The sequence below is a fragment of the Leiobunum rupestre genome, chromosome 4 (assembly GCF_980474605.1).
Source record: "Leiobunum rupestre chromosome 4, qqLeiRupe1.1.hap1, whole genome shotgun sequence".
Classification (NCBI taxonomy): Eukaryota; Metazoa; Arthropoda; class Arachnida; order Opiliones; family Sclerosomatidae; genus Leiobunum; species Leiobunum rupestre.
This window is the reverse complement of record NC_143387.1, coordinates 22,245,533-22,264,295: the sequence shown is the minus strand read 5'-3', so window position 1 is coordinate 22,264,295 and position 18,763 is coordinate 22,245,533. Positions and strand designations below refer to the sequence as shown.

The 18,763-nt window shown below is 38.8% G+C and overlaps 2 protein-coding genes across 2 annotated transcripts; one reads left to right on the top strand and one right to left on the bottom strand.

The window, feature by feature from the left end:
* Positions 1-7,907: 7,907 nt before the first annotated feature.
* Positions 7,908-8,893, bottom strand: LOC149947153 (uncharacterized). Its single transcript, XM_090173189.1, has 2 exons — positions 8,847-8,893; positions 7,908-8,472 (listed from the first exon to the last, which is right to left on the bottom strand). The coding sequence occupies exons 1-2, from the start codon at positions 8,853-8,855 to the stop codon at positions 7,966-7,968; spliced, it is 516 nt and encodes a 171-aa protein (XP_090029315.1). The 5' UTR covers positions 8,856-8,893; the 3' UTR covers positions 7,908-7,965.
* A 2,015-nt stretch (positions 8,894-10,908) lies between these two features.
* On the top strand, positions 10,909-12,085 carry LOC149947152 (uncharacterized). The gene is made up of 3 exons (XM_090172648.1): positions 10,909-10,986; positions 11,072-11,351; positions 11,499-12,085. Exons 2-3 carry the CDS (start codon positions 11,343-11,345, stop codon positions 11,985-11,987), a joined length of 498 nt encoding a protein of 165 aa, XP_090028774.1. The 5' UTR covers positions 10,909-10,986; positions 11,072-11,342; the 3' UTR covers positions 11,988-12,085.
* Positions 12,086-18,763: the final 6,678 nt, after the last annotated feature.

The window sequence follows — 18,763 nt, the reverse complement described above, 5'->3', positions numbered from 1 at the left end:
TGGAAAAAATATTCACAAATAGTTACAAAAAGTGATAGCGTTTCTTTCGTGAGCCCGTCCGATTAACTTACAGTAGAAATATCGTTATATAAGTACAGAGGGTTTTTCGTTCGAAAAACTAATTTTTTTCAAAAACTATATATGTCAGGGAACTGTTTTCTGAGATCTCATCGATTTTTAAAAATGATTAACACCATTTTCCAAACACTATTTTTTTACCACTAGGTGCTAGATTAAATTTGCCAACGAGGAAGTTGTAGAGCGTCATCGAATACGTACGATTATCGTTAGTTCGATGAAAAAAGAACAATTTTTCCCTGAAAAAGACGACTTTAAAAATTAACAAGTTGGGCCAGCCAAAATACATTTTCAATTATTTTCGATTACACACTTTTACTACTAAAAATTACTTAATCATTCTTTGAAACTGCTTTTCAGATGTCACTTAGCTATTGGTTTTACAAAATAAATATTTGTATTTTCATTAGTTTTGTGGTTTAATTTTTCTTAAAACAATGCTTCCTTAAAAATAAATGTTAAAAAGTTAGTTCATTAAATAATTAACGAAAATGGCAATGATATTTCATTTTTTAATACATTGGATAATAGTTGATTTACAATTTTTACAGCATGTTACAGCACGGACTGTAAATTTTAGAGGACGAGTAAAGCGTTGCCTTCCCCTGTAGAACTTTGGTTTCCCCGCGCATAAATCACTTCGAAATAGAGAGAGAGAGAGTCCGTCAAGGTCAGTTTTACCACGCATAGAGTTAGACCCCCCCCCCCCCCCACGCATGTTATCTGGAAATCTGGCCGACGGAAAGACACGCGCTTTAGTTAATGGCCTTGAACGACTTCCGTCAGCCTGATCGGTGAAGGGGTCGTAAAATACCTCGGGAATACCGGTCCTCTAAAATTTACAGTCCGTGGTTACAGCAACGGTGCAATTCCCCCCCCCCCTCGGCTGCCACACAGGCTTGAGCTCGAACGATCGTGTTATCAAACGTACCTTCGATCATCTCTGGGGTTACTTCACGGCAAGCATTTATTATTCGTTGACGAAGTTCCTCTTGACATTGAACCGGAGTTGCGTAAACCCTTTCTTTGATAAACCCCCAAAGGGAAAGATCCGGCGCCGAAAGATCTGTCGACCTTGGTGGCCAATGAACACCACCGTTGTTCCCGATCCAACGTTGAGGGAACTCGTGGATTAAGAAAATGGTCACGTCCGTGTGGCAATGAGACGGGGCACCCTCTTGTTGAAACCAAAGTCTTCGCTGTTGAGTTCCAGAAAGGTCGTCGATTTATTCTGCAAGTTCGTTCTGTAAGAAAAGCGAGTATAATTCTGACCGTTAAGGTTTCGAGGTAAAGACACTTGACCAATGAGGCGATTTCCCACGAGTTCAACCCAAACATTAAAGTGTTCAAACTGCACTTGGGGATGGTGTGGAAATCCCCAGTGAGGGTTTTTGTCCTTCTATAGGGGACAATTTTGATGATTCAATGGTTGAAAATGAACATTCATCTGGGAATAAAACGTTGCGGCTAAATTGGGGTTTGTTGTCAACAGTATTGAGTAACCAGTTGCAGAAGTCGAATCGTAACGCTCGGTTTGAAAAGGGACCACGGTCCGAAAGCTAGCCTATGTAAATAAATAATAATAAATTTTAGCCATGAAGTATCTCGACTCTTCATTATAAAAGTTCACTTCAGGGTAGTCTTTTCAATGTGTTGACCTTATTTCGTAGCCGAAAGTCGAGATTGGGAGGTAGAGGAGCATTGACGTGATTTGGGAAATAGTCTGTAGACCATAGGAGAGTTGACGTAGAGCATTCATTAAGTTCGTACAGATAATGACAATTTCATAGGGAAAATGCAGGAATGGATCGGTGCTTTTTGCATAAAGTTTTCCCCTTCTAATGTCATAATGATAACAGCACGCCCAATCATGTTAAAGTTTTCCACATTGAAAGTGACCCCGGAAACTGGGAGTTTGTCATTTATACGGATATATCTAACCAATGACGACCAATTCTGATAGAAAAATACGTCTTCAAGGACTTCTTTCGGACAATTCTTCTTCACTGATTAGCGAAATGTTAGGTGGGAGCACCCACAATGACGTTATTACGTTCGCCATTCCTAGGAAGCGGAATTGCTAGGCAATAAGAAGGGGAGAAAAGAGATGGTTTTCGTGAACTGCGAAAGTAACTATAACAGTAGTTTAATTGATAAATGGAACAAATTTTATTGACAATAGAATATACACTTTTTATTATATTTAACACTAACACAAATTTGGGTCGGCCCCCTTTGGAGTCGGGACATATTTAAATTTTAATATTTTTTATATTTAAGAATTATTAATTTCGGGGGCGAGATTTTACGATACTAACGTAGTTAAGAGCTAGGCAGAATATGGCGGGAAGGCGTTTATATACCTGTTTTATTACAAGAGGTGAGACATTCAAATCGGGGGAGGAGAAACGGAAAATATATCAACAAACTGTATCCGTGGTTCGGCGGTAGAACGCTCACCGGTCGTGCAAGAGGGCTCGGGTTCGAATCCCGACCGACTAAAAAATTATACTACACCCAATGACAAAAAGAGGGTGCTTTTGGAAAAACCTTTTCCCTGATTCTAAGAAACTGGGTACGCTTTGCCCCGAAAATGCGAACGCGTTCGCAGGCCTGACAGACCCACAGACAGACACGGTGGTTGTATAACCCCTCCTAGGGTAAAACGTCCCCTCGGAGAGGTAATAGCCCCTCCTAGGGTACAAAGTCCCCTCGGAGAGGTAACAATTGACCAGGGGGTGTACTTTCTTTAACAACGGTTTTTAAAAGGAGGAGAGACTCAATTTTTAGGCTGTGCTCGATTTCTAACTCGGTTGAGAAGGGAATATGGAAATGTTCGTAGTCTGTGGATTTTATTGGGGGTTATTCTTAACGATGTCCTGAAGGCTAGGCTGGCTTTAAACGTCCTTAGATTTACGGCTTTCTGGTTCTACGGGGTTCCGGCTTACGGCTTTCCGGTCTACGGGTTTCCGAATTATTTTACGACTTTTCGGTGTATTTTACGGCTTTCCGCTTCCACGGGGTTCCGGCTTACGGCTTTCCGGTCTACGGGTTTCCGGATTATTTTAAGATTGTTCGGTTTATTTTCCGGCTTTCCGCTTCTACGGGGTTCCGGCTTACGGCTTTCCGGTCTACGGGTTTCCGGATTAATTTAGGACTGTTCGGTTTATTTTACGGCTTTCCACTTCTACGGGGTTCTGGCTTACGGCTTTCCGGTCTACGGGTTTCCGAATTATTTTACGACTTTTCGGTGTATTTTACGGCTTTCCGCTTCCACGGGGTTCCGGCTTACGGCTTTCCGGTCTACGGGTTTCCGGATTATTTTAAGATTGTTCGGTTTATTTTCCGGCTTTCCGCTTCTACGGGGTTCCGGCTTACGGCTTTCCGGTCTACGGGTTTCCGGATTAATTTAGGACTGTTCGGTTTATTTTCCGGCTTTCCACTTCTACGGGGTTCTGGCTTACGGCTTTCCGGTCTACGGGTTTCCGAATTATTTTACGACTTTTCGGTGTATTTTACGGCTTTCCGCTTCCACGGGGTTCCGGCTTACGGCTTTCCGGTCTACGGGTTTCCGGATTATTTTAAGATTGTTCGGTTTATTTTCCGGCTTTCCGCTTCTACGGGGTTCCGGCTTACGGCTTTCCGGTCTACGGGTTTCCGGATTAATTTAGGACTGTTCGGTTTATTTTACGGCTTTCCACTTCTACGGGGTTCTGGCTTACGGCTTTCCGGTCTACGGGTTTCCGAATTATTTTACGACTTTTCGGTGTATTTTACGGCTTTCCGCTTCCACGGGGTTCCGGCTTACGGCTTTCCGGTCTACGGGTTTCCGGATTATTTTAAGATTGTTCGGTTTATTTTCCGGCTTTCCGCTTCTACGGGGTTCCGGCTTACGGCTTTCCGGTCTACGGGTTTCCGGATTAATTTAGGACTGTTCGGTGTATTTTACGGCTTTCCGCTTCCACGGGGTTCCGGCTTACGGCTTTCCGGTCTACGGGTTTCCGGATTATTTTAAGATTGTTCGGTTTATTTTCCGGCTTTCCGCTTCTACGGGGTTCCGGCTTACGGCTTTCCGGTCTACGGGTTTCCGGATTAATTTAGGACTGTTCGGTTTATTTTACGGCTTTCCGCTTCCACGGGGTTCTGGCTTACGGCTTTCCGGTCTACGGGTTTCCGTATTATTTTACGATTTTTTGGTTTATTTTACGGCTTTCCGCTTCTACGGGATTCCGGCTTAGGGATTTCCGGTTGATCTACGCGTTGTCTGGATGGATGGCTCTTCACGGACGATTTATCTTTACGGACGGTTTTTCTTTACGGGATGACATACGAGTTCGTTTCGCGTTAATTACAGATACTTTTTCTCGGGGACCCGGCTATCTTTTGGGGTTACTATGTTTTTCTATTTAACTTCATTATTGGTTTAATTTTGGGGTCGCGGCACTTGCAAGTCCACACTTGGGTTTACTTGGGGCATTCTAGCGGAGTTCACGTTTCATTCCGACTGCGGAGCCGTCTGCTCTCTTTTCCGTACTCTACTCTCTATCCTGTTTCCAATGTCCAAAAACTAATTCTATCTTCTTTTCTCCGTGCGTTCTGGTTCTGTTCTTCTTTCTTTGGGGGGGGGGGGGTAAAGTCGATCTAAGGTAAAAGTTCATTGGAGGGGAATATTGTCCGAGCCAACGACTCTATAATGGGCTTCTCTTTAAATTTGCTAGTCTCTCCTCTCGATATTCTTTGGGTCGACCTGAGGATAGCTCAGTTTTCGTGGGACGCTGGGAAAGGTAAAGTTTCTCACAGTTACTCTTTTGGAAGGCTTGGATTTGAATCATGTGGTGTAATTTGACCTTCAGGTGATTTTCTCTCAAGTTTCAAAAGTCGCTTGATGACTTAGGCCTAAGGTGGTGCCTTGGGTATTAGCCTAGCTGAATATTATATTATTATATATTGTTTCCTTTCTTTCACTGGCGCCGGACTGGGGATCTCTCGACGTTGTGAGATAGAATACAATGGGTCTTTCTTTAAGTTTAGCCAAACTGGGAATTTTATTTTAATGCATCAAGTTTAATATTGATGTTACGGGAGTTTATATATATTAATTATTTGATTTAGGGGCTTTCTGTGAATACTAAACTCTACGATTGTAATTTATAGAACGTTATGAAAAATATACATTTACTTTTTAATTTGATTTGGGTTGTTTTTGAGATTTAAATTGTGAATTCTTAAATCTTCTGGGAACCAACTTGTATAATAATATTCAATAACCTAAAACTTAACATGGGACACAAGACATGATGTTTATAATAACGCTTAACATACAAAAAAATTATAGATTAAAGGAAAATCAAAAAGGTTTTTTATTCTTGTTTAAAGGCCTACGTTTTCTTCTGCCCGTCCCCCTTTAAATTAGGCCAACATGTTCAGCGGTTGGCCTACCACCCTACCGCCAGGGTATTTGTGCTCCACTAAGTTAATTTAAAGGGGGACAGGCAGAAAAAACCTAGGCCTTTAAGAAGAAAAATTTAATTTATATAGATTTTTTTTCTTTTGAGGGAAGCCCGTATCCGAGGGGTGACAACGTCTTCTGAGAGAGACACTGAGGTGGTATCCGGCGCTCAAGATTATTCTTTTCTTAGAGTGAAAAAATCTTACGTCTTAGCTTCAAAGGTTGCCTCACCAGGGAAAGGAAAAACACGTAAAGGAACCGAGGACCCCGAAGTCCACCAAGTCTTGTAATGTTAGGTTTTCAAACGCGTTTGGAATACGATATAATGAGCTTCTTCAGTGGTACTCTACGAAACTTCCATAAACCCCCAAATCCCAGCTTTTTCGATATTTCAAGCGTCTTCGCAAACCTAGCTTAATGGTCTGTTTGCGCGGTTTTTCCCCCTGTTGCGCGGTTTTCCCGTTTGCGCACTTCCCATCTGCGCAGTTTCCGTTTACGCACTTTTTTCATTTGCATGTTTCCCATTTGTGCAACTCCCCAGTTGCCCAGATTTTCATGATTTAAATATTCATTATTAAGCCTTTTTGCCTTGACAAAAGAGTTATTTCTGGCAGAAAGTTTTTAACATTACCTTGTTTACCATCCAGCTGCACTGTTGGTCTATGTTTAATATCCGGTCGCGCTGTTAATATCAAAATTTTTAATGTTTTGCTTAGTTGAAATATCATTTGTTGAATTAGTCGCTTGAAAATATATCGCGAGTCAAACAGCGTCTCGTAGCTTCTCAGCCTTTAGGTTAAGATCGTAGTGTAATAACTGTTCACTAATAACTTCTTGAATTATAGCCTGTACTCTAGCCTTTACTATAGCCTGTAATACGTCTTTAGTTCCGAGTTGACGAATTCGTAAAAAGTCTAAATATAGAATATTTAAGTCGTGAGAAGCCGCGGAATTGAAAAACCTGCGCAAGCGGAAAACTGCGGAAATGGAAAACCGCGAAAATGGAAAATATCTGCGCACGTGGAAAACCGCGCAAATGATAACTATCTGTACAAGTGTAAAACTGCGCATACGAAAAATGCGCAAATGAAAAACGCGTTTATGGGAAACTGCGGAAATGGGATACTGCGCAAGTGAAAACTGCGCTAATGGAAAACCGGGAAATTGCATATGCGGTATTGGGAGCTGCACAAATGGGAACCGCGCAGTTGGCCCATTACAATTTTTATATTATTAGCAAACTTATAATTTTGTTCATCTTATTCTGTCTATTAGCATTGTAGAAGCGCGCGATTTAAAAACGTCAATTTTATACTTAATTTTCATATTTGAAACGCGCGTCGGTAAAGAAATTACCGTTAGAGTTTGAAATTAAAATTCAGTTTTATATTCGATTTAATAATGCGCGGTTGTCGCTTTAATTTGGGGAGTAAATTCTTGATTCATTGTCAAAAATCTCGACTAAACGGAATTGTATAGTGATGAGCCTGATATCCATAAAATCAAAGTTGATTCAGTTATTAGAGACGGACGCCGAGTTGGAAACAGACATCGCAGCGTCGCAAGAGTGCATTGATGAGAGTATGGTGAAAAGACGCAACAGGGAAAACAACGTTCCAATTGTCAATCTCCCTAAGCTGGAAATTCGTTGTTTCAACGGAACAATTTCTGGATAGCAATCATTTGGGATTTATCGAAGACTGATAAGTATAGTTAAGAAATAACCGTAAAGCCCCATTTTCTGGTAGCGGATAAAAATCGACAAAATTCGCATCCGCCACTCGCAAGCTTGAAAATAAAGCTAAAATATCTGTTTGAAACAGATCGACGCGGAAAGTGAAAAAGTGTGTAGCGGAAGCGGATTTTGTCGATTTTTACCCGCTACCAGCGAGCATGAAAATGGGGCTTTAGAGTTTGAAATAAAAATTCAGTTTTATATTCGATTTTATAAAGAGCTGTTGCCGCTTTATTTTGGGGAGTAAATTCTGGATTAATTGGGCATTATACGAAACCCGTATAGCTTTGTTCCTAAATGATTGGCTTCCAACAGAGCGTGACGGGTCGACAATAGAGTAGTAGCCATGGCCGCCATTGTGGGCGCGAATTTTTTATGAATAGGAAAAAGCATGGGGGACGTTGTGTGAAAACGAAAACATTTGAGAGAGAGTTGGCCGTTTTTGGTCTATCGAAATCTGGCAGCCTCGCCTGCCTTCCGGCCTGTATTTCCAAACTAAAAATCGACGACGATTACGCCGTCGAAAATATTTTACTAAACTGATCGGCGGCGTTTTTTACCGTTATTTTGAATTATCGACAAAGAATACGTGTTTAAAATCTATTTATTTACAATAAAATACAATAGAAGAATATAGTTGTGAATAACTCAAATTGCGGTCGTAAAAGTGAAATCCTTATCTTGGCACCGGGGACACTGAGGCTCAAGCCCAACGGGCAACTGGGCCGGGCTTGGGAATGGCTTGGAAGGAAGGTGGTACGTTGGCGCCGCCAGAGGTGGGGGCTACGGCGCTCCTGGAAGAAGCGAGGTTGGCGCCGGAGTTGGCGTGTCCCTTGACGACGCCGGTGGAGGCGACGAGGGTGGCGGAGGATCCCTGCAGGACGACGCTGGGGCCGACTAGGTCGGACGCGGTGGCCGGGCCTCTTCCGTCCGGGCCCACGTTGACGCCGGGTACTTCGGAGGCGGCGAGGCCACCCGGGTTGGAGACGACGGAGTCGGTGGATCCAGCGGGTCCGTACGCGACCAAGGCTGGGGCGGCGACGAGACCAGGAGCAGACCAAAGATGAGGCGACACGAGTCCTGCTGCGTTCAGAGTGGGCAGTCCATGATGGTATACGTAAGGAGCTCCAAGAACACTGTATGGGTTGAGTCCAACTACGGCGGAGTTCGCTACTCCAAAAGCAATGCACAAAGCAACGAAAACTGATAGCTATAAAAATGAAAAGTCAAAATTAAAAATTTAATCCTTTTATCATAAACCTTATCAAATCCATTTGATAAATAAAACAACTTTGAAATTCTTTAATTTAAACTCTGAAGCTCAAGATAAATAGGTAATGAATTTGAGGGTTTTTTAAACTCAGCATGCAGAAAATACAGTTAACTAGTCTAATCTTTTTTATGATTATGATTAAGATTATTAAAATGTTGTCATAAAATATTTAGATCCATATATTCCTTTGGGGCTGAAACTGAACCACTCTTGGCAAAAATAATTTCAGCTTATCAGTTTTAGATCCTAGAACATCGATAAACTAGCAAATTCTCGAGAAAAATGTAACTACATAAAAGTGAAATACTCACTCGAGACATTTTCAGAGGATGATTGAGCTCCTTGTCTGCCCTTAAGACTGAACTGAGAGACGAAGTGTGTGTCTTCGTTGAATGTTCTTCGCGCTTATATACTCCGTAATGGACACCTACGGAACCTTCGGAAGGAGAGTGTTTTCTTGATTACCTTCGAGCGCATCGTCTCCTCAAAGAGAACTTAGAGAAGGCGTAATTGAGGCAACATTCCTTTCATTTTATGAAACGGTACTTACGAGCATTGTTCACTAAACATACTGGTTCATGTAACTTTAGCTTAAAGAATTTTAAAGATGAAAACAATATATTGAAAGGTTTTTACAACGATTTTCTGGGTTTTCCCTGAGATTTTTACTCGAAAAACCTGACGTGTTTGTTTTAACAATGATTCCGATATACTTAGCTATTTATTAGGTTCTTCGATGTTGGAACACACATTACTCGACAGACATCCGCTAATAACTTTATGCAATTGTAATTAAAAACATAAATTCAATAACATATGTTTTTATATTCGTGAAATCTATTTCCAATACTCCATTTTAAATTGTTCATTGATATAAATTTTATCTGATAGATTTCTGGGATTTCAATACTTTACAAATAAATTATAAACAAAAAGAAGGGGCAGACGTTGCGCTACGGCTTCGCCATACCTAGCCTAATGGTAGAGATGGGCCTGGCTACCACCCTGAATTTAAGGTATTAAAAGTTTATAGATGACTTCGGCCTAAGCTTGGTGGTGCCTTTGGTATTAGCCTAGCTGATTATTACTATTATAATTTGTATCGAATATTAATATCCTCGAAAGTCTTTGGTTAATAATAAATTTCTCTTAAGATATTAAAATTGTTATTAATTCTTAATGAGCTAATGATTAAGTTATCGTTCTTAAAGTGAGTAGGAATTAAAAAAAATCGTCTGCTAACACGCGATACGTACTTGTATATAACGTAACCCCGACTGTGCTGAAGATGGCGTTACATAACCGTAGGGGCGTTCCCTCATCTATTTAATAACGGCGTACAACGCACGATCGGTGGCATTTTTCAAATGACATCGAGCGTGCATCGCGAGCCGTTATTAAATAGAAGCGCTAAAACCGGCCACGCTTTGTGTAACGCCATCTGCAGCTTCCTCATTATTAAGATAGCGTTTTAAAAACTAAATCTGTGCCCTTGAATAGACCTATTTCGTCTCGATCATAATTGGTGCCGGGTATGTACGACCAGGCCCGACGAGAGAAGGGCCCGGGATTTGAAAAAATGGGTTACCCTTATCCCTAAAGTGTATATTTAGTCTATCGCAGTAATAACGAATCCGGGCCTTTGGATTTTTTGTTTTCGCGGGGCCCGGGCAGGTAAAGTAACATGAGGATCATACTAGTCAATAATATTTAGATTCGAATTTATTTTTTCTAGTTGATTTAGTCTGGCCAATGTGCAATTGTCGTGAGCTTAGTTCTGCAGCTACAAAATCATTTGAAAATTTCAGCCCGGGTTTCAAGTAGCTCCCCCTTCCGTAAATCGTAGTAGCAGATCGGACCAATCATACTCTTTCATTTTTCTAACCGTATACACTACAGACTAATCGATAATTTCGCGTGTCCAAGTTATGTGTATGATTTCATTATGAGGAGCAAGGACGCAGCTGCCACCACCAACTTTTTCCAGAGTTGGAAAACCCAGGCATCGTAAAACTTAATAATAGGAGTTTATTTTACAAGAAATATAAAATGCAACAATAAAATAAAATAAAAAAAGTTAGGAGATAATTGCATAAAAATTTTTTATTTCACATTTAAGAGAAGCAATAAAATTTTAAAGAACTGCTTTTAGGTGTTAGAGAACTTGTAAAATTTAAAAAATGACATTTCCAAAGAACCTAGAACAATCCAATTGACCCGTGTATGAAGAAATGATTTAAAGAAATCACTAAACAATATTGAAATTCCTAAATGTTGAAGATAAAAGCATAATCTATAGTCTATTAGCATCCTGATTTTTGTTGGCCAATACAAAAATATGGAATGTTTATCGCGGATTTAGTTTGTACAATGGTCACGATTGTGTTTCAGTTGCGAAGTAAGCTGGCGCCAATGTAATTAACTTTTTAGGGTGTTAAAATCCCATTAGCGGTGATTTTCAAGACCAAAACGATTTGAGCAAAAATTAGTTATTGGAAAAATTAACATATTTTCCATTGATCCGTAACTTCAACAGATTGTCTTCTCTAGAATTTGGAACTACAGTTATTTAGCCTTAAATAAAGCACTTAAACCGCGGTAAAACGAAGGGAATGCAGTCCCACTTATCGGTATTTCGGTGAGAAGACACTGAGAAGCGCGCGAAGGTGAACTAGAAAAGAACTTAGTTACGGAGCGCTCGTAGGTGTCAATCGGGGACTATATAAGCGAAAGCGATCCCGCCAAAAGACACTCCAGCTCTCTCGCTCCCATCTAAGGCAGGCAAGGAATTCAGTCTTCCGACGGATATGTCTCGAGTAAGGCTTTCCTATTGATAAACCTCGTGAAATCTTTTTCGTTTGGATTATAACAATTGTTCGCAAACAGTTTTAAAATGCGTGAAAATAACAATTTTTGAAATTAGGTCTGGGGTTAAATTGGTATTATTCACCTTTCGTTTTCAGTTATCAGTTTTCGTTGCTTTGTGCGTCGCTGTCGGAGTAGCGAACTCCAGCGTAGTCGGACTCAACCCGTACAGCCTTCCCGTCGCCCACCTTCTGGGAGCTCCTCTCGTGTATCACTATGGCGCCCCCTCTCTGAGCGCCCCTGGTCTCCTCGCCGCCCCAGCCTTGGTCGCGTATGGACCCGCTGGATCCACCGACTCCGTCGTCTCCAACCCGGGTGGCCTCGCCGCCTCCGAAGTACCCGGCGTCAACGTGGGCCCGGACGGAAGAGGCCCGGCCACCGCGTCCGACCTAGTCGGCCCCAGCGTCGTCCTGCAGGGATCCTCCGCCACCCTCGTCGCCTCCACCGGCGTCGTCAAGGGACACGCCAACTCCGGCGCCAACCTCGCTTCTTCCAGGAGCGCCGTAGCCCCCACCTCTGGCGGCGCCAACGTGCCACCTTCCTTCCAAGCCATTCCCAAGCCCGGCCCAGTTGCCCGTTGGGCTTGAGCCTCAGTGTCCCCGGTGCCAAGATAGAAATTTCACTTTCACGACCGCAACTTGAGATACTGACGACTATGTTCTTATCTGGTATTTCATTGTAAATAAATAATATTTTTAAAACATTTATATTCGTGCTTAATATATTCGATAAATGACACAAATAATTTCGATAAGCTAAACCTAATTTCTTAATATTAACAATTAGGCAGATAAAATAGCAGACGATAATAAAAACACGACTAATCCCATTGCTGGATGATATCAGTATTGTGATATACGCGTTTTTTGGCGGAATTCGGACATGAGCATCTAATTGGCTGAACTAGGTTTAGTTTGTCCAAATTATCTATGTCATATATTTCTGGCAAAATGTAATTATTTATACATAATGGGAATGCCTATAAGTCACTCATGACTTGGCCCTTAACCACATATTGTAAATTTCGCATAAAATATCAATAAAAAACTTGAAACTTGAAACTTGATTTTTGCCGTTGCTGACAATCCCCCTCGTGCTCCAGTAACCTCCTAAAATCAAATTGAAATTCGCTTTATTTTTTCTTAATGTAGATATTTATTTTACAACTGGATTTTGGGCTAAGTCAACTCTCTCACTTGTAAAATAATCTCTAATAATTTTGCCTTTATATAAAATTTTCATAGCAAAATATTCAATCCCAAAAATTATTATACTATTATTATTATTATATTATATTATTATATTATGCGCTATTAAATAGAAAATATTTTTAAATGTATAAAATAAGGCAGTAACTAGCAGTGGTTTGGAGCTAATGTGGGGGGACTCTAAAGACGAATCGGGCCGACTATTTCTTAAGCCCGACCTGAAAAGAAATAACATAAATTTTGCCCGACCCGCCCCGACCCGAAAAAAATCCAAATAAATTTTATCCGGCCCAAGCCCACTGAAATGATATCTTTCTAGTTAATGCTTACAATGTTGCCAATCCTGATGCCACCGCTAAATCGGTGGATCTTAAGATTCATTTTGCGCGTGAAAAAATGCCGCTATGTTACGGTATAAAAGCAGGTAAATATGCCTACTATACCTCACTGGGTACGTTCAGTTGCTGTAAAATGTTAATATTATTATCGGTAAATATTTTTTTTTAGAAACACGCACGGCAATTTCGTTTAGGAGAAATGGTTTTTCTATTTTTCAGTTTTGACGACTTTCGCGCCCCTCTTACGGGCAAACTGTACGTCTTAGAAAATTTAACTCCATTGAAACATTGTTCGGGATCACCTAATTTATATTATATCAAAATTTGAAGAAATTTCACCAGGAACCAAAATCAATGTTAAGTGTTGGGCACCGCTCATCTCATGGTGAGCGGATTTGTTATTATGAGCGGAAAGAGAGGAGCGAAAATTATACCACTCAAAAAAGAGCGGAAAGAGAGGAGCGAAAATTATACTACTCAAAAAAGAGCGGAAAGAGAGGAGCGAAAATTATACCGCTCAAAAAAGAGCGGAAAGAGAGGAGCGAAAATTATACCGCTCAAAAAAGAGCGGAAAGAGAGGAGCGAAAATTATACCACTCAAAAAAGAGCGGAAAGAGAGGAGCGAAAATTATACCACTCAAAAAAGAGCGGAAAGAGAGGAGCGAAAATTATACCGCTCAAAAAAGAGCGGAAAGAGAGGAGCGAAAATTATACCACTCAAAAAAGAGCGGAAAGAGAGGAGCGAAAATTATACCACTCAAAAAAGAGCGGAAAGTGAGGAGCGAAAATTATACCACTCAAAAAAGAGCGGAAAGAGAGGAGCGAAAATTATACCACTCAAAAAAGAGCGGAAAGAGAGGAGCGAAAATTATACCACTCAAAAAAGAGCGGAAAGAGAGGAGCGAAAATTATACCGCTCAAAAAAGAGCGGAAAGAGAGGAGCGAAAATTATACCACTCAAAAAAGAGCGGAAAGAGAGTAGCGAAAATTATACCGCTTAAAAATGAGCAGAAAGAGAGGAGCGAAAATGTTACCGCTCAAAAAGACGTGAGCGTGAGCGGCTCTTTGACGAAAATGCCCAACACTGCCTTTGGCATTGAGTTGGGATTAATATTCCCAACTCAATGGCCTTTAGCGCCAAAAAGAAATGTGCGATAGTTTTCCAGGAAAAACAATAATTTTTTGGCTTAGATACGATAATTTCAGATTTTCGATCTGGCAACTCTGAGTTGCGAAAAATTCAGAGTTGAATACAGACACTAAAATTATTAAAAAGTCTCCGAATTGCAACACAGTTAGGAAAACAAATTCCCGTAGGAAAAGCATTAGGGAGAAAAAACAATTTTCACGAAAATTCGTCCGCTTAGACTCAGTTCGTGTCTCCGCCGTTCGGCAGAGCCACTTGATTTTTGAACCCCTACAGTAACTCTTCAATGGAGATGTCCGCTCCTATTGACTGAAGGCAGTATCAGTCACGTGCTTCCTCCATGCCTATAACATCTGGAAATTAGAGGTCTGTGATGAAATTAAGCTATTGCGTAACGTCACTGACGTCTGCTTACTAAATTTAATATAAGTTATAAGAAACCACCTATGGACTGTGGAAAGGATGATAAAATTGCGCGAAAAAGTAGATTACTATTTAATATTCCTATTATCGAAATAGCAGCCAAAATAATCTTGAAAGGCTTAAGTTAATTTCTAAATTTTAAACAAAAAACAGCATAGCACACGATAGTAAAAATACGAATAATACCATTGAACGAACCCAAATCATTAGCTTTCGTGTGAACAATTGTGTCTTATATTGCGACCACAAAAATGTAATATAAACGCATTTTCGGTGAAAAAGTGTGAACAGCGTAAGGTTATAAATTAATTGGTACATCGGATGTGAACCACTAATTGGCTGCCATAAAATTGAATAGTCTGAATGGTACTTAAGTGACCAAACTAATTGCATTTAAAAGTTGAAGGCCTCTTGGCAGTACATCAACTTGATGGTCCACGGGGCATCACACCATCCTTTACATTTAATGTTTTCCAAAATCGTAAAGCGTCTTATGGAATGTACAGCCCTGATCAAAAGTTTCTGGCCGTTTTCCCTTGGCAGCCATTTTGTTTCTATTTTAGGTAGAGAGCCGAATGAGGGCTTCTATCTAGGAGGATGGAAATACTGGAGGGGAAATATGGGATTCATAGGCCTGGCAATGTGGTGAATTCGGACATAAGATACTAGAGACACCTAGCGGCCACCGTAGTCAAAATTTCGTCCGCATGTTCGTTGGGACTTGGTTAGAAATGCGTGCCGGTTTTAATGTGTTATATTCCTAGCTTTTATGAAAGAAAACTATCACGAAAATAATATAGGTGAAAATTAATGCCCTACCACAATTAGGGCCCGAGCAAAACCGGAAATAGCCAAACCCCTTCAAAATGACATCATGAAAAATAAATAAAATATATCGCGTCTATGCTTGTTCAAAGCGTCATAATATTCGGAAAAATAAACTGGTTTCATTTTTCAAATCGGATTTGTGGGGGTAAAGTTATTGAAGAAATAGTGATGAAGGAAAACATGAAAATTAACCCTAATTTAATTTTTAATTGAAACAAAGCAAGCGTGAAAGTAATATTTAAAATAATATCGCTATTTGGTGTGAAGCCAAAAATATCATGGTCTAGAGCGATATTATTTTAAATACTACTACTTTAATATCTGTGGCACATTAGTTTAGTCTGAGCGTAACTCAAGTGACATCCTTTTTAGATGAGTTTAAAAAAAAAGATTTTGACTCTTAAACTATATTAATTAGAGAGTTAGCTGCTTGCATAAAAATAATGAGTGTAAACGATTAGAACAATTTTTTAACAGTGCACAAGAATATTTATTTAAAATTTACGACTAGTTTCGGACTCGTCATCAGGGTCAAGCCAATTTACAATGCAGGAGTCTTATTTAAGTTATTTATAACCTCTGAATATGATAACAAATTAATTTTTGTAAAGGATTTTTTTTTAAAAGAGTGTTTCCAATTTTTAATATATTCTGCTCCTGGACCTAGGTCGCGATTTATACAATTATTTTGTACCAGTAGCTTTTTTAATATAATAAGCTTCAGTGATATTTAACTCTAATGGTTTATAGCAAGCTTTTTACCTCTTCGAGGGGACTTTGTACCCTAGGAGGGGTTATACAACCACCGTGTCTGTCTGTGGGTCTGTCTGTCAGGCCTGCGAACGCGTTCGCATTTTCGGGGCAAAGGGTAATCACTGCGTACGCAGTTTCTTAGAATCAGGGAAAAGGTTTTTCCAAAACCGCCCTTTTTTTGTCATTGGGTGTAGTATAATTTTTTAATCGGCCGGGATTCGAACCCGAGCCCTCTTGCACGACAGGTGAGCGTTCTACTGCAGAACCACGGATACAGTTACGCTTCACTTAAAATTAAAAACTCTTCCGAGGAGAGGTATATTTTGGCTTGCCAACTTGTTTAAGTTTACAGGATTTGAAATTAATTTTATGTTCTGGGTTTACAGCGTGTTCTGCTAAGGCAGATTTTAGCACTCTCTTGTGTCTAACATCAGCGGAATGTTCTTTAATTTGTTATCATATTCAGAGGTTATAAATAAGACTCATGCGTTTTATATTGGCTAGACCCAGATGATAAATTGTTAAATAAATATTCTTGTGCACATTTCGAAAATGCATTGTTTTTAATCGTTTACACTCATCTTAAACTATAGTTAATTTTTTATATTGAAATATGTATTAAAATTGAATTATTTTACTAAACCCCAGTTTTAAAATCCTCATCTGAAGAGGAAGAGTTTTTTTATTCTTGGATGCGAAAATAACAATTTTTAACATGGAAAACATCTTACAAAAAGAAATAACAAATCCAAAAAGGATGCATCTGCAAATGTTGCTCTAGTAAGTTTCAATGACATGGAAATATCGACTTTTTGTTAGAGGAAGAAATAATTGTTATATTGAGACTTGGCTGGATGATGTCATAGAAGTGCTATTATCCTATTGTAAATATTATTTATTTTTAAATTGGTGTATTTTTTTTATATTTGCAAGTATGACACATCTATCAAGATTTGTGACAGACCAAATGAAGCCAGCCAAAGTTTATAGTCCGTTTGGAAAATATCTTGGTACTGTATTTAAAAGAATATCCAAGAATTTGTAATAAAATAACATCAAATTACTTCAACAAACATGTTCCAAGTGGGCCTGCCTAAAAAGAATGAATAGAATGAAAAGAATAAATAGAATGAATGCGATAGGCTGGAGACGCCGAGTGGGCCAGGTAGGACGTTACTTATTCTATTTATTCTAAATGCGAGAATGATCATTATTTTTGCCTGCTAGCTACGAAATTAATAAATAAACCGTGATTGTGATTATAATTAATCTAAAACCAAATTTCGAAATTATTAAATATGTGTTACATTTAAATATTTACATTCGATTTCGTCGTTTATTGTAATCTAGGCCATTTCTTTAATTTAGTTTATATCGCGGGAATTAAAACTAATTTTAGAGTTGACTCTAAGACAATTATAATTTATTCGAACCTAATAGTAAGGGAATAGACAAATTTATTTTTATTTGAAGTCCTATAATAATAATAATTATTATTATAATAATAATAATCGCACTTTATTTCGGACATCGGCCGCGGATGTCCATTTTGTCATACCAGAAGCGCCAATTTCAACCATATTTATTTTGAATGCAAAACGACAATTAAATTTTTGAAATATATAGAGATTCTAATCAAAACACTGGATCCCAATTTTGTATTCGGTAATAATATCTATTGGGTTTTGTACCCCATAAAGGAACCTTATAGCTTTACCAAATATTTAATCTTAACTGTAACAAAATTAACATTATATTCCCTATCGTTAAGTAAAAATTCAATATAAAACCCGCTTTACGTTGAAAAACAAAAGAAAAAAATTATCTTTAAAAATCACTTTAATGAAATTAACTCAATTGACTTTTCGGAAATTGATCCTGGTTAATTTATAAGAGCCAATGAATTAATCTTCCAAAATTTTAATGTAAAAATGTTACAAATAGCCTAACTGAAAAGAAAATGTAAAATTGTAAATATGCACTCCTGAAACTTCATATATTTGTAACACCCCAACTGTAAATAAAAGACATCATAACCCAAAACAAAAAAATAATAATAATAATAATAATAATAATAATAATAATGATAATTATAATAATAACTAATTTATTTATTCTAGAGTGTAAAAAATGTTAATGTCCACGGACTGGTTTTAGAAATATAGCGAAATTATTCTATTTTTACTAACGAAATTTTAGGTAGGCGTTTTGCCGTCTCAGCGATTTATCGTGTTTCAAATTTATTCTATCGCCTTTTCTCTACTTCTCATTCGAATACCGGAATTATTTTTACGCCATCACGAAGAGCGTGAAGAGGGGTATATTTCGTAGTAGTTTCGTTAATTTCCACACCACCATTTTCAAAATATATCGAATTTATTATATTTATTCTAAATCCTTTTAGGTAGGAAATATGGCGTCTTAGCGATTTTTCGTGTTTCAAATTTATTCTATAGCTTTTTCTCTACTTATATTTTTAATTATATTGATGTCGCATTCATTTATATTGATGTCGCATTCATTTTATGGTTTCTCATTAAAAGGATTCGCGTTAATTTAAAATAAGGTCGCATTCATTTAAAATGAGGTCGCATTCGTTTATATTACTGGCGCATTCGTTTATATTGATGTCGCATTCGTTTATATTAATGGCGCATTCGTTTATA